Source organism: Centrocercus urophasianus, unplaced genomic scaffold, assembly GCF_019232065.1.
Source record: "Centrocercus urophasianus isolate 14NV4802_14NV808 unplaced genomic scaffold, USGS_Curo_1.0 seq_42, whole genome shotgun sequence".
NCBI classification, from domain to species: Eukaryota; Metazoa; Chordata; class Aves; order Galliformes; family Phasianidae; genus Centrocercus; species Centrocercus urophasianus.
In genome coordinates this window covers 3693180-3708061 of record NW_024885000.1, presented here as the reverse complement: position 1 = coordinate 3708061, position 14882 = coordinate 3693180, and the positions used below count along the sequence as shown (strand labels likewise).

The window sequence follows — 14882 nt, the reverse complement described above, 5'->3', positions numbered from 1 at the left end:
GTGACCAGCAGAAGGTGGCCTTTATTTGGAGGATAAAGACAAGTGCCTGATGTGGGCTGTGCAGAACCTGATGTTGATACACAGGAAATCAGCTCCTGTGTTAAAAGAAATGCCTTAAATGGAGACCCTTCCTGAGCAAAGGAGCCCGTTGTACAAAACATTAACACTGCCTTAGAAAAGAAAAAGAAACAAGCAAGGAGAGTCGTTTTATAGCTGTATTTTGGAGCATAGTTAAATCCTCTTTAAAACAATTTCTGGTTAGGGGTCAGGGCCATGCATTGAGTGTTGTTACTGTAACACAAACCTTACGGGAGCAGGGGGGGAGGACAGACAGGACCGACTTCACAACACCAAAGGGAGCTTTTGGGGACAGCAGCCTCCACGTGTGCTGCTGCTGCCCCTGCCTGCAGCCTGCTCGGGGCCCCAAAACCTCTTCCCAGGGAGTGCAGTAACACACTGAACTCTGTGCAAAAGACTGCTTCGTGGGGAACTGAAGTGGGGGAAATCTGCCTGGCTGTGGTAGCAGCACAGACCGGTGGGGGGGAAGGGGAGGAACAACAATAATTCTGTGTCTGGGAATTGAGGATAAATCCTGCACTGCTGTCACAGGTGAGCCCTGCTATGCAAGGGCCTGCCCTGTCACTGCATGTGTGAGAAGCCTGTGGCTCTGTTCCCAAGCCTTTGGCTGGCTGAGATTTATTCCTTTGCTTCAGCCAGCGATGGGCCTGGTGCCTCTATTGCAAGACAAACCCTCCTGCTTGTAGCAGTTAGCAGATCAACACCTCCAACAGCCCAGCACCATAACAGGACTCTGTGCTCGTCCATCAGCGAGTGGCGATGCCGCCCTGGTGGGGAGATGCTCATGTGATGCAGCATGATCCAGCATGGAAACACTCTACCTGAGCAGGGGCTGATCCAACCAGGGACCAAACCCTTCCCTTAGAAACGTGCACGCTGCCTGCAGTGCACCCAGCTTCCCTGGGCTGTGAGGTGCATCCTAAATGCGCTCCTCCCAGTGCAAAAGGCTTTCCCACAGCAGACACCGTGTGCCACGCACATCCTTAAGTGCCTTCTCCATCTTCTGATGCTGTCCTGGAGTCAAGTCATACCTTTCTCTTAAGGACACGTGTTGTACTTCATTGTAGTGGGACTGTTTCTCTTTTCTGTTTTGAAATCATTACTTCCCTTTCATGCCCAAGGGAGCTGGGCTGCTCCCTAGAGTTCAGATACCCTGAAGTATGCATCTCAGTCTTGACTGTTCAGTACAAGCTACCTGCCACACACATCAGCCCTCTCCACGAGACACAAGACAGGAGCTGGTTGTGCTGCTGCTGCTTTCTCAGCAGGGCAGCCCTGGATCTCTTGCCACTTCTCAGCTTAGGCAGAACGAAGCAGTCTTTTGTTCCTGCATCCTGGGGCTGGTTTCTTTAGCATCCGGGCATTTTCTGCTTTCGCAGGCTTTCCCAGTATCGTCAGATTCACAGCCCAGACCAGAGAAACATCCTTCTGCTCTCTCTCCTATGCGTCCTGATCAAGATAGCCATGAGGAAGGGGCTTTGACTCAGCTGGAGCCTGAAGCCAGATCACTACAGGCCAACTGGTGGTTGGCCTTGCTGGAAAGGAGGTGCCTTGTTCTGGCACCACAGACTTTGGATCAAAAAGAACAAATATACAAATGGAAACAAGCTTAGGGTTCTTCAAGGAGTCCAAGTTCATACTTCTCCCTGCAAGCTGGGGTCAGTCGATAGGGAAGCAGGCTGCTTGCATGGGTGCTCTGCGGAAGAGCAGGCTGGAGCCACGGAACAGCTGCCCCTGAGGAGGAAAACAATGGGGTTAGAGCATCCATGCTGAAGTGCTGCTTTGCTGCTAGGTTAGCAGGGAAGGAATGAGACGTGTCTGCTGCAGGGCTGCCAGCCCTGAGCACCCCAGGTTGCTACAGAAGAGAAAGTGGGGCTTCAACCCTGGGAGCACTGGGGTCAGGCACTTCTAACAAGGATGCCAGACAGGGCAGAGCTGTGGGGCTTTGCTCTTATGCAGTGCCTGAGGTTGGAGGCTGCAAGCTAAGGTAACAGGAACACACCAGTACTGCTGTGCCTGGTACCAGTGCCGTAACTGGAAGGATGGAAAGAGTTACAGAGCACATCAGGAATGCAGCACAGGTACCTGAGGGCGGTGCCAGAGCCCTCAGGAAGGAGAGAAGGGAACCCAAAGCACTGTGTGTGCCTTGTTCCCTCACCTGGCTACTGAGATACCTCCAGCAATGGATCCAGGATGTGAATGCAGGAGCATAAGGAGGGAGGCCGGCACGCAACCTGCATGGCAATGAAAAATAGCTGAGATGATCTGTATAGCTGTCACAACATCCAGAGATAACACAAGTGTAAGTGAGGACACAGACACAGTGTCTGCACTGGGCTGAAGGCCAAATGACCAGCTTGTTACACTGCAGTGGATCATCTAATTTCATTACCCCAGGAGCGTACAAACAAGGAGTGTTACCTGAATACCTTAAGAGTGCAGGACTGTCTGCTATATCTACACCTTCAAGGAGCAGATATCAAGAGAGCATCACGCCAGTTGGTGAGATCCAAACCCATTCCCATTAGCACACAGAAAGACACAGGAAGCAGCAGAACTGGGGAAGCAGGCTAGGTGAAGGAGTTACTGCTGCTTGGTCCTGTTTCTCACCTGTCTCCCTGTGCTGCATTAACAGCTTTGCATTTCTTCATGCCTGTTCCCTTTGATCCCTTCTGCCTCTGGTCTAGTTCAGATCAGGCTGTACCACCACCACTCTCCCAATTATTCCTCCCCATCTGAGCTTTCATTCTGCTTGCCTGCTCCCTCTGATCTAACACTGTAAGTAACCTGGGATGGGAAACCAGGCGCCTATGCAAAGTGCCATACAGTTTATGGTTCTGCATGAAGGCTTTACGATGGTAAAGGCTTCAGACAACAAGAGACTGGCAGGAAAGCATCAGATCTCGGTGTGACAGACATACCCACAGTTGTTCACTGCCATGAGATCTCCCACGAGAAGAAATGGATACGTCAGCATGCTCATTGCAATCTGAAAGCACAGAAGTCTGGTAGCACCTCTCACGTTCACGACAAAAGCAGTATTTCTAGCTTTTGCATGTGAGTTAAGCTATCCTCATCTTTGGATGCAGAGACTTCAAAAGCACCCGCTCTGCCCCCAGACCACGAGCTCTCACCCCACAGACAGCAGGAGGCAGAGGGATGCTGTGGCAGTTGTCTACGTACCCCCATCACGAATTTCGTGTAGCTCCGGATCACCGACGCCTGGCTGAACTGAAAAGAGAAGCCAAAGGATTATGGAGGAGGTGGATACTACCAGGCTGTCGCTTCGTGACATCCCTCAGAGCCTGAGATCAGTCTGTTCCAGTGTTAGTCTCCCCTCCCCATTGATGCCTTGCAGCTCAAAGTGCTCGGTGCAGATTCCCAAGCCCTTTGCAGGGCAGTTCCACTCACGTTGTCGTCCACTGCGTAGGTGTTGATGAAGTGAGCCAAGAGATTGCAGCACCAGAGGAAGATGACATCCCCCAGGATGTGAGGGACTAAACCTCTGCAATGGTAAAAACACAGGTGTGAGGTGCAGAAGGATCCAAGCCCCCCCCTTCCCTCTGCCAACACGGAGGAATCCCACTCCCCAGAATGCATCTTTATTTTGGGAGGAGCTGAAAGGAGAAAGGGAGACTTTAGGGAAGGGCTCCCGTGGACCTCAGGGGATCGGTTTTGTTTCCTGCTCTGATTGCTGCAGCAGTAGAAAAGCAGTTGGGAAAACATGCTCTGGAGCAGCCTGCTCCACTTGCTGTTTTATTGTCAAGAGCATTTCAGAGCCCAGAGAACTGGTGCTGGTCTGCTTGCAGCAGGAGATTGCTGCAGATACCAGGGGAACCAAGTCAGTCCATCCACTGAAATATCTTCCTCTCTAGCTGGACATGCCCTCAGAGTGAGCGTGTGCCACTGTCGTGGCTATGTAGAGGTTGTCAGGCAATGAGAAATAAATGGTCCTCAATGATTGTAAGGGAATTCAGATGGCACTAGGAGTGCTGAGAGCAAAACAGCAACAGTTTGGTCCTGCAGATGTAGTTTGTGTTCCCCTTGTGGCAGTGTGATTTCCTAGCGGAGTCGCAGAGCATACAGAACTTCAAAGCCCTCTTGAGACAATTTGCATTGTGTTAAAACCTTTTCTGTGAACCATGTTTAATTAGGCTACCAACGGTGTTTATTTCATTGGAAAGAGGAAACATAGCCAGCTCCTTCCATGGGCTGTTTTTTAGGGAGCTGGAGGAGAAGGGACTGAGGCTGAAGCTCAGGGAGCATCGTGGAGGAAGTGGCATTCAGGGGTGATGTGGAGCTGCAGATCCTGCAGAACAGATGTAGGCTGCAAGTTAGATGTGGTGACACCTGGTTAAGGGGGGTCTCTGTAGACCTCCAGCTCTTTCTCCGTGGGGAAAAATAGTGAGGCACCCTGTTCACCTCTTGCTGATGTGTTCATGTTTCATCTGAAAGCTCAGATTTTGTGATTCCAGAGCCAAACACATCAGGCCTGAAAGCCCCTCCTGAAATTTCAGAGCTGCCTTTACCATGATTGAAGTAATAAAGCAAGTTACCTCTGCACCAGGAGCAGAGGCAGCAGGAAGCTCTGTCTTACAGATGTGAGAAAAAGTCAAGAAGTGTTATTTAAGAACTGAAGCAAGAAAGTGTCTGCTGGACTTCTGCTTTAGTGATGCTGTCAGTTCACCATGCTTCACACAATGGGGTCTGAGCTCCTTTGGGCAAACAGTTGCTCCTGCACTGTGCAGTGTTCTGCTCCTATCAGATGGGCAAACCTGCTGCCAGCATGAACCACCTGTTCATTACAAGCACCCATGGTGCTTTTCAGAGGAACGTGCTTCTTATCCAGGCCCTGGCTCTTATTTCAACAAGGAGCCTCATTGTTGCACTTGAACTCGGTGCCTGTTGCACAAACAAATGCTTTAAATGCTTCTTTGCTGAAACACAAAGAAGCACGAGCAGCGTGGGAGGGGTAAAAGCTCAGTAAAAATACTGAGTTTTCCCTGGGCTCTAAAAGTATGATCGAAGATAAGATCAGGGGAAAACTAATGGTCAAACTGGAGCTCTGTCAAAGGCACAGACTCAAGCTCTGCTCACAGGAGTGATGTGAGAGTCCTGCAGGCAGACAAGGCTACTGGTAGGAGGGAGCTCAGGGGGTCATCAGCACCTATGGGAGAAGATATTCAAACAACTCACGTACACAAAGAATCCCAGGATCCCTTCCTCCTTGAATATCCTGCCAATAGCTCTGAATACACCGCTGCCAAGAAAGGAGGAGAGCTATAAGCATGTGCAGGTTGTCCCTCAGACAGCTTCCCTTTCTATCAGCATTTAAAACAAAAAGGCAGGAATCTCACTGAGTGATCAGCAAGGTGCACTGCAGCCACCAAAACACCCAGTGGCACAAAGCTGAACTGAAAGGGATTCCAGGGGCAGAGTCCAGCCTTCCCACATCCCTTCACCCCGCTGTCATCCACCCTCTAAACATAGCTCAGATTCATTTTTCTGTCTCCCAGACCTCCTGGATTACCACATCCCCCACAGCCTGGGAGCACCAGGCAGGCCTGACTTCAGGACTTGTGTTTTTCTGTGCCCAAAGTCTCCACAACTGCAGCCATTCACCTGTATTTGACTTCGCGGCCGACAAACTGGACCATGCAGCGCATAGAGATCACTAAGAGGAAAGAAAGGAAGGAGTTTGGGTTGCAATGGATGCAAAGGAGAATGTAACCCAGTCTTTTTTGCCAGCCCTTCATGCAGGTCAGCTCCTCTCAGTGGCCCTCATCAATGCAAGGCACGTTACATACTGGTCCTCTCCCTCAGTGTTCCTCACGGCCAAAATATCAGCCATCTCAACACTGGGACCCACATCTGTTCTGTGGTTTCATACAAAGCTGCTTCTGTTTACGTGATGAGCTTCTCTATCAGAGTTTTGGGGGCTTGTCCTCAGTCAGGGCAGGGTTCCTTGGCCTGGGGAGGAGGGGCAGAGGGACAGGACTCACCGTGCAGCGGATGTGACACAACCCGGGACACGCACTGCATCATCATCTCGTGAGATGTCTGCAGAGAAAATGGCATGAAAAGTTCCTCCTGTGCACACTGGGTCCCTTCCCTCAGTGTAGCTCAACTCACTTCAGATCCCAGACCTGTTTTTCAATCTGTTATTTTTGTAGCAAGCTTCTATTTCTATGAAATATTTCACACCTGCGTACAGTGGCTCCTAAATGCTGCAGCCTTTTTACCTGGAATTCCTCCACAAGTAATTCCACCCACAAGCCACATTTTAAGCTGCCTCTGCTTTCAAGGCACATCCCCAGTGTGATCTCCCTTATCACTCGCTGACGCTGCACGGCCATTTCTCACCTCTTTCACCACTTTCCTAAGGGAAGTCTTCACATCATCCTTGTTAGACACGTGTTCCATGTCCTCCAGTGGAAAGGCCTGAGGAGGAAGAGAAGAAACACAAGGTCAAAACTGATGGAGATGCTGACCTGCAAGCCCTTGACTTCTGAAGAGGAAAACCATGAGCTTCTAAAATGCACAGGAAAAAAAATCCAGGAAAAAGGAAATACGGGGGAAGGATGGGTGGAAATAAAAATGGTTGAAAACCGTCACGAAACTGCTTGCCAAAGACAAAAGGCAAATGGTCGCTCAAGTTAAACTAAGATTCCTGGAGGACTATTAGGAGCCATGAGGAGCGAGCATGTGCAGTCATGGCTGGTTGCAAGCATGTGCAGCCTCTGTGGCTCTGCTGCAGTAGCACTGGCTGCCCCGACAAGCTGATTTATGGAGAGAGAAGCCGACCTTTACCTTCTTTACGCTCCCCCTGGTGATGGTTGATAAAGTGCTTGAGATGAGGCGAGGAGTAAGGCCACGGAAGAGGCCTCTCTTCCCATCCACTTTCACAATGTGTCTGGCTGGGTAAGAAAACACCAGGCTGCTGTCAGTTGAGAAGCAGCCGAGCCACAGAGAGCACTCTGCCCTGCCAGAGCACAGGCTGCATGGGTTGGCCACAGGAAGACTCACCGTAGGTGAAGAAGCCAGGCAGGTACAGTACTTTCCTTCCCAGTACATTTCTTCCAACAGTTGGAGGTAGTGGTTCGTGCCCGACCTGCAGAACAAACCCTGTGAGCAGATCCCCAGCTCAGTGCTGGCAGTCCTGAACCTGACAGACCGCGTGGCCTCCATCCCATCTGCCTGAGCTGCTGAATGGCTGTGTCCCCCCCCCATCACCCTATGACAGATGGGGGTCTCGTGACACAGGCAGTCCCTTTCCTGTCACACAGGGTTCCTGGGGCTCAAGAGGCCCTCATCCCCCCCATTTTATAAGGGTTTCTATTACAGAGGGGATCTCAGGATGAAAAGGGATGACGACCCACAGTGTCATATAAAGATTTTCAATCCCTTGTTCTATAGCAATCCCCACTGTGTCAGTATTTTCATTTTCACCCCATTCTGCAGGGTCCTCACTCCTGTCGCATACAGGGCTATGTATGATTTCCTATTCCCTGTTACAGAGCCGTCCCTGATGCAGAAATATCCTCATTCCCCCAGGGCTCCCCAGCTTATAGGCACCTCCATCCTCACAGTGACAGCTGGGATCTCCGTGACACGGGGACCGTGGTGACAGATTGCCATCCCATCTCACACCCTGTGCCCTCTCCCCCCCCCCCCACACACACATTATAAGGAGCTCCCATCGCTACATACGGGGCTTCCCTTTGTACGGAGGTCCTCACACCTCATCCCGTAACCCTCTGTAAGGAGGAAGGGGTTCCCCATCGTTACACAGGCCGTCACCCCATAGGGATGCCCCACTCCCCGGGATGTCCTCATCCCCCCCTGCCAACACCGCAGAGTTCCTCGTTCCTCCCTGCCCCCAAACGGGGGTCTAGGCCCCCACACACCCCCACACACACACCCAGCCCCGGACCTGGACGAGCAGCTTGACGTAGAGCAGCGGGTGGCTGGCGGCGGCGAGCCCGGCACCCAGCGCCACGAACAGCCCCTCGGTGCCCTCGGCCCGGCCCGGCCCGGCCACGGCTCCAGACCCGCCGCCAGGGGGCGCCCGCGCCACCGAGGGCAGCGGTGCTTCGCCCGCCATGGCCCCGCCGCCGCCGCCACTGCGCCTGCGCCGCGCCTTGCGTCGTGCGTCACCGCGCTGCCGGGAGCGGTGGGCGGGACCATAATGCGAGGCTGCGTGGGGGGGACAGCTGGCAGAGCGCGGGGCGTAAGGCGGCCGTGACGGTGCCTGGCGCGCCGTTGAGATGGCATCTGTGTATGCCCTTGTTCCTGTGAATATTTTATGCTCCCGTTTCATGTTTGTGTTCTATTTAAAATATTGTATTCGCGTAGTCGTAGTCTGGTTCCTCCGCTCGCCCCGGCAGCTCTCGGCCGCGCTTTTAAATTAACCCGGTGCGGGACAGCAGCAGTGCGATATATCCGTGCGCGGCCGGAGCAGTAGAGACGCGGTCCTCGGGCTTTCCTAGAGCGGCCGCGTAGGGCGAGTCTTCCAGCATCCCCTGCGCGCTCCCGCCCTGCTCAGCGGCTTCCGGTGCGCGCTGCGACTTCCGGCGGAGCGTGTGGCGGCGGGAGCGTGTGGCGGCGGCGGGCCGGGAGCAGCCATGGCGTACCGCGGGCAGGGCCAGAAGGTGCAGAAGGTGATGGTGCAGCCCATCGTATCCTTCTGCGGAGGGGCGGGGCCGGGGAGGGGTCTGCGGGGCGGGGCCGACGGGGAGCGGAGGGTAGGAGAGGCCCTGCGGGTCCCGCGCCGTACCGCTGAGTCGTTCCGTCCTTAACGCCGCGCTCAGAACCTCATCTTCCGCTACCTGCAGAACGTGAGTACCGCGGGGCGGGGGGTCGCGTTTCGGTTTGTGGCTTTCGGGTGAAGGACGGGTGCTGTTCGGGTGCATGAGACGAGCCGTTCCCCTTTTGCACGGACATCTCTGTACCAGGAGCTGCCCCTGCCGTCGGGCTTGCAGCGGTGTTCCTTTGTGACTGTTTCAAAATGCACGTTCTTGTGTAGCACAGACCCGATATCCCAGCGCCTACAAGGTTCTGCTTTTGGGAGTTGCTCCTTGGAATGTTTCAGAGCTGTTGGTTGCAAGGATTTCTTGTTGCTAGCAAGGCTTTCTTAATGCACAGAAAGAACAGCGTTGCTTGAAGTGTTTGTTTTTGCTCACCCCATCGTTTTGCAGAGGTCCAGGATCCAGGTGTGGCTTTATGAGCAGGTGAACATGCGGATAGAAGGCTGCATCATTGTGAGTACCAACATGTCCCCATGTTACTGTTGGTTTTCCAACAGATTCCCCCCTTGCTTGCTACCAAGAAAAAGTAGTGCAAGGGAAAAAACTCTTCATACTTCTCCGATGATTAGTCTTAATGTGCAGCCCGTGGTAGGAAAACCAATGATAGTTTGTACTGCTGTTGCTGAACTGAGTGCTTTTGCTGCTGATTTTTAGGGCTTTGATGAATATATGAACTTGGTGCTGGATGATGCAGAGGAGATTCACTCCAAAACAAAATCAAGGAAGCAATTGGGTATGTGAGCATGTCTGTGTAGCCTGAATGGTGTGTGCTGTGAAGACTGGTTGGGTGAGCCTTGCTGGTAGCAGCACTTGAAGGTAAAAACACGTGCCAGGTGTTGCTGTGGAAGTACAGTGGGCAGGTGCTGGCTCAGTCTTTGTTCCTGCTGTTTTTCAAAGGTGGTGATTTTGTGAATGTGAAGCAGAATCTCTGTGCCTGATGCGAGTTGTTATCTTCCAAATGTTGTCTTTGTGCACCTGAGGTGTCTGGAGAAATCGGTCAAAACTCCTTTTGGCTGCTTCTAAACTTGGTAGCCCTGAGCGATTCTCACACCTGTGGATCAACTCTGAGCCAAAGCAGGAGCCCCTCGAGTGCTGGTGTTTACTATTTACCACTGCTGGCAAAGATAAAAACTGTCTGTGAGGAGGGATGCGTTGATTTAGATCAGGATTTTAGCAGGGACAGCATGCTGCTGGAGCAGAGATGGGGAGTGAGAGCTGAGAGTGGGTTGTGAGTGTGGGGCTGCCAGCAGGAAAGGGGCTCAGTGCAACCCTTCCCTCTATAACAGGGGCATCTTCTTGCAGGGATCTTCTGTCGTGAGATGTTTTTTAAAGCATGAGGTGATTCTGGGATCTCTCTAATCCCCCGTTTCCTTTCTGTGTTGCAGGTCGGATCATGTTGAAAGGGGACAATATCACTCTTCTACAAAGTGTTTCTAACTAGAAGTCGCTGTTTTTAGAGCAGTGATTGCAGTTCAGAGTGGCTTGAGTGAATGAAGAAGGTTCTGGTGGGAGCCTGGCCTGCTGGTAGATAGAAAGTTACGTGTAACTGGCATTGCATGCTGAGCTAAAAGTCTCCTCCTTTTGTGGGAGTAATTTTTTTGTAGTTTGAAACAATACAGGATGTATTTCCCAAATAAATGTTTTTCACCTTGATTGTTAAATGTAAATCTGCTTGTTTTTATTCTTGTCTTTCTGTGACTGGAGAAGGCAGGGAAGCATCCATCAAGTGATCTGCTGTAGATCTGATAAGTTCCTGATCATTCTGTGCTTTTTGGGAAGCTATATGTGCAGTATGAGACAGGATGGGCTCTGGTGTCATTGGCAGACTTGAGCTTGCATGATCCTAATTAAGTTTGTTAGAGGTTTTACATGCAGTTGTCACAGCAACTGGTTTCCTTGGGTGCTTTCTGGTGAGATAAATGAGATTTAATTTCTTGGATGTGTTAATTATGGATCAGTCAGCGAAAACATCTTAGTGGGTTGGTGATGGATTTGAGGCTGTGATGTAGGGATCCAGCATCACAAATTTATTAATACGTGTACACTGGTAAAATGTGGTTGGAGAGGGCAGCTGGTTGGGATGAAATCTGTAATTTCTTCTTTGGACAGCGTGTCTAGATTAAATCCTTGTGCTGTTAAGGAAGCTGGGATGTCAGACGTGGCTGGGTTTTATCACTTGATTTGCTTTTATCATCCTCTGAAGGATCTGTACTGTTTAAGTTTCCGTAAGAGAGCTGAGTTTCTCAGTCCATCAGCCAGAGATCAGTTCCCTGGCTTGCTTGGGATGAGGAGCCCCCTCTTGTTTTTCTGATTCAAAAAAAAAACCACCCCAGAAATAGGAAATAGGCTGTGATTGTAACTCAGAGGCTTTGAGTGAGGGATATTTACAATACAGTGCCTGCAAAATTCACTTGCCTGTGTCTCTTTGTTGTTATGGAAAGGTCGTAGCCTTGAGACTTTTACCTGAAGTTAATTACTTGAGTTAATCATTTTTTCTTGCCAAGTTTATGTGGGAATGGAGGAATGGAGTTGGGAAGAGCTTGTTTAGCAGGGGGTCTGGTGCCTCATGACGCCTGGGTCCAGTTTAGGGCCACTGAAGTAGCATTGACTCAGAGCCTGCCAGGGTCTGTCCTTCCTCCTCTGTGAGATTTGGGCATTAGGAGAAACAGCTCATTCTTATCAGCAGTGCTGCTGCCAACTCCAAATTGTGCTCTTCGAGTCGCTGTAATGCTTCCTAGAGCTCCTCTGCTCTCTGATGTTATCAAATTAGTGCGAATGAACATCAATAGAGGAGTAGGCTACTGATGGGAGGAAGGAAGTCCAAGCTAATCAGCTCTGAAGCATCTCGTGATAAGGCACCAAAATAGGCAGTAATTGTGTGCAGGGGGGAGTTGCAGAAGAAAATGAGAAGCTCCCAAGCAGGAAGCCACACAAACTGCAGAGAGCCTGCAGGAGAGGCCGAGTGTGTGCGAATGGCCAGGAGGAAATGCAGCCCCATTGTTTGTGCTGCAGCCTGAGAACAGAGCTTCTAGGCATTAGCAGCACACAGATGGGGCTCAAAAACAATTCTGCTTTAGCCGAACTGCCTTCCCAAGAAGCACTTGTCTGTCCTCATAAAAACCACAGGGCTGACTCATCTAAATGCTTGCCGAATTTTTTATTTACTTATTTTTATTTAAACCCCGAATCCTTTTAGACTCCTGAGCTTTTCCAAGCTGGAGGCAGCCAGAAGGTAATGTTTCATCGGGCAGTGCCAGATGGAGAGTGACCCGAGCTGGCTGCACAAGAGTGCCTTAGACAGAAGAGGGTGCTGCGGGCTCGGCCAGCTCCCTGCCCCTCCAGCTAAGTGTCATAAGCCTCCACAGGAACACAGAGTTCCCCAGCATTCAAGCAGCTTTGTTGGCTCCCAGACAATCTGGAAGAAAGCAAACCGGGCTGTCTGGCGTGGAGCTGTGCTCTGTCGGGGCAGCAGCCAGGCAGGGTTGCCTTTTCCTTCCCTGGTGGTGCCCTCTCCTTGTCCCTGCTGAGGTGTCCTGCTCCTGGAGGGAATGAGGAGCACGAGGCAGTGAGGAGGAGCAAGGTAGAGTGAATGCTTACCATTGAGCTCTGTGTTTAGAAAGCTCCCATTGCTTGGCTTGCTGCTGTGTTGAAGCCTGTTGTGTTTGCTTTTGAAAGTACTTTTCTGTAATGTGCAAATTCCTTTCCCTCCAGTGCCAGAGTGAGGAGGAGCGGGGTGGGACTGGGGGTGGCTGAAGGCTCCTTATGAAGGAGCTTCTGTGAGGTGACGTTATGAGGAGTGCCCCGGCGTGCTGGATTGTGGTGATGTTGTGCTGTGGCAAAAAAATACCATACAGTCGTGTTCACACATCTCCAGGAAAGAAAATGCCCGTGGTGGAGATGGCCAGAGAAAGTTTTCTCACCACGAGCAGCACTCGGGTAGCTGTCAGAAGCAAAACTTGAGCTGATGGTAGGTTCAGATACCACCTCCTCTTCCCTTTCGTAGGAATAGAGCTGGTTCTTTAAAAATGAGTAATAGAGACCTGTGTCTGTGCTAATGATGGCACAGGTTGAGTAAGACAGAGATCTCTTGGTATGGCATTTCATTTTGAGACCATTGCTTTGATTGTGGCAGGCAGATGACGGCCCTCTCAGGTCCAGGTGGGGCTGTGCAATGTTTGCTTTGACTTTTTTTCTTTTTCTTTTAGCTGTTATCGCCTTTAACAGCACTGGAAGGTACCTTGAGTAAATGTTTGCCTGCTGTCTCCGCTGTTGGCTTCAGGGTTCTGGGAAAAAGACTGCATTTCTTCCCTGCTGCACTTGGGAATTGCTTGCCCTGGCCCAGCCCAGTCTTTTCATGGGACTGTGCTTGTGAAACAGCCCCGAGCAGGGAGGCAGAGTGCTCCTGGATTTCTTGAAGTGGAGTTTCTCAGTGGTTCTCTGCTAGGATGTGGGATGATTGTGCTGGAACCTGGATCTCAGAACCAGCCAACGGCCTCAGTGGAGTCACCAGCAGTGCTTCTGTGTTGTGCTTTCCCCTGCTCTTGAAAGTCACTGCTGCACTTTGCTCGCTTCCCTCAGGCTTTGTGGAGGTGCTGGGCTCAGACCCCAGGCAGGACATGGGCCTGGCTTGGCAGGAGGACTGCAGGTGGGACTGGGGTTGGGATTTGTATCTATGTGGGCTTTACAAGGGGGGGGGGGATCACTTTCCCTCCACCCCTCAGCGTCCTTCTCTCGGAGCCTCACCACACTGTGCTTAGTGCACATAATCTGAGAGCGTATTTCAAGTACTGGGATGTTTTAAGGATTGTGTGCCTAAAAATAATAGTATCAAACTGACAACAGTGGAAGGTCAAAGACTCAAATGGCTTAGAAGCTGTACCCTTAGGGCAGCATCTGAATAGGGATGACTTGTGTGGAGGACAGAGACAGGAGCTCAGGAAGAGCGGCCTGAAATGGTGCTGTCACCCTGAAGTCCCTGCTTGCTGTTCTGGTTCCAGTCCTGCACAGAGGTGGAAGAGTTTGGGACCTCTTTCTCCTTTCTTCTCTATGGGTAATAAAAAATGGTCTTAAGTTCTGAAGGCAAGATTGGTATCCGTCCAAAGCAGATCAGATGCCTGGGGAGAGGAGTTTGCTGTGCAGCCATTTCACCCTTCTCCCCCTGAAGTCCCTGCTGAAGGGTTTCTCACCGTACACAATGCCAAGAACTGGCTGCAGCAGGTTTTGTTCGCAGCGCTACCCTCCGTTGGCAGCCCACACACAAGGTGCCCAGCATGGCTGCCCCCCCCCCCATCGTGCCTTTTCACATTCATACCCACCAGGGGCATCATTACTATTGTTTGTAACATCTCTTGGAAAAATGAGTCATGGGCATTTTGCCTGCCCTCAGCAGGGACACTCTGCCACATTAGCAGCAGCAACGCCCGCCCCCTGCTCTGCTGCCTCGCATACCAGCGGGCCCCTGCGTGCAAGGAGCTGGACTTGTGTTGCTGAGCTTGCTTGATGCTGCTGCTTTTCTGCTGGCCTAACCTGGGCCCCAGGGAGGGTTTTACTCCCTGCTTTGCATGCACAGGAGTTCAGCACGAGGTGCCGCTTTGCCCTTTTCCTGCAGGTTGTCTTCTCTCCTGTGCCTTGAGCTAGGATATTTAAGCCCAGGTTTCCTGCACTCATCTTTGGGCCGTGCTCCTTACCCAGCGTGTTGTCGTGGTGCCTAATGTTCGGTTTGGTCTCCTGCAGCAGGGATGGGGATGTTTCTTTACAGCTCTGCTTGGTGTGGAATCTCGCTGCAGGACTTGGGGCACGATAAAACAAAGCCATGTGGTCGCTGGAGGTTTGGGCAGTTTGTATTGCTCACACATGAGTGTTCATTACTCACCATAAGACCCAGGATGCCTGGGTCCTATTCCAGATTTTGCTTATTTCACCAGAAAAGTCATATGGGATCAGGTTTGCCCAAGGGCTTGTTTTGTTGCAAGGGCAAGAGCTCCACCAGTAAACTGA

At 51.5% G+C, this 14882-nt stretch overlaps 2 protein-coding genes across 2 annotated transcripts; one reads left to right on the top strand and one right to left on the bottom strand.

Moving 5' to 3' along the window:
• Window positions 1-201: 201 nt before the first annotated feature.
• MTCH1 (mitochondrial carrier 1) lies at window positions 202-8398 on the bottom strand. Its single transcript, XM_042833486.1, has 12 exons — window positions 8012-8398; window positions 7105-7189; window positions 6889-6995; window positions 6442-6519; window positions 6081-6138; window positions 5701-5752; window positions 5279-5338; window positions 3490-3583; window positions 3262-3309; window positions 3000-3067; window positions 2237-2312; window positions 202-1812 (listed from the first exon to the last, which is right to left on the bottom strand). The coding sequence occupies exons 1-12, from the start codon at window positions 8396-8398 to the stop codon at window positions 1738-1740; spliced, it is 1188 nt and encodes a 395-aa protein (XP_042689420.1). The 3' UTR covers window positions 202-1737.
• A 250-nt stretch (window positions 8399-8648) lies between these two features.
• Window positions 8649-10552, top strand: SNRPE (small nuclear ribonucleoprotein polypeptide E). The gene is made up of 5 exons (XM_042833653.1): window positions 8649-8756; window positions 8889-8915; window positions 9276-9338; window positions 9540-9618; window positions 10271-10552. Exons 1-5 carry the CDS (start codon window positions 8703-8705, stop codon window positions 10324-10326), a joined length of 279 nt encoding a protein of 92 aa, XP_042689587.1. The 5' UTR covers window positions 8649-8702; the 3' UTR covers window positions 10327-10552.
• Window positions 10553-14882: the final 4330 nt, after the last annotated feature.

Coding starts and splice junctions, on each gene's coding strand:
- MTCH1 (XM_042833486.1), bottom strand. CDS start 8,398: ATGAAACGGGAGCATAAAATATTCACAGGAACAAGGGCATACACAGAT. Junction 6,520..6,888: donor CCAGGGGGAGCGTAAAGAAG/GTAAAGGTCGGC, acceptor CTTCCTCCTCAG/GCCTTTCCACTGGAGGACAT. Junction 2,313..2,999: donor ATGGCAGTGAACAACTGTGG/GTATGTCTGTCA, acceptor ATTGCCATGCAG/GTTGCGTGCCGGCCTCCCTC.
- SNRPE (XM_042833653.1), top strand. CDS start 8,703: ATGGCGTACCGCGGGCAGGGCCAGAAGGTGCAGAAGGTGATGGTGCAG. Junction 8,916..9,275: donor TCTTCCGCTACCTGCAGAAC/GTGAGTACCGCG, acceptor ATCGTTTTGCAG/AGGTCCAGGATCCAGGTGTG. Junction 9,339..9,539: donor GGATAGAAGGCTGCATCATT/GTGAGTACCAAC, acceptor GCTGATTTTTAG/GGCTTTGATGAATATATGAA.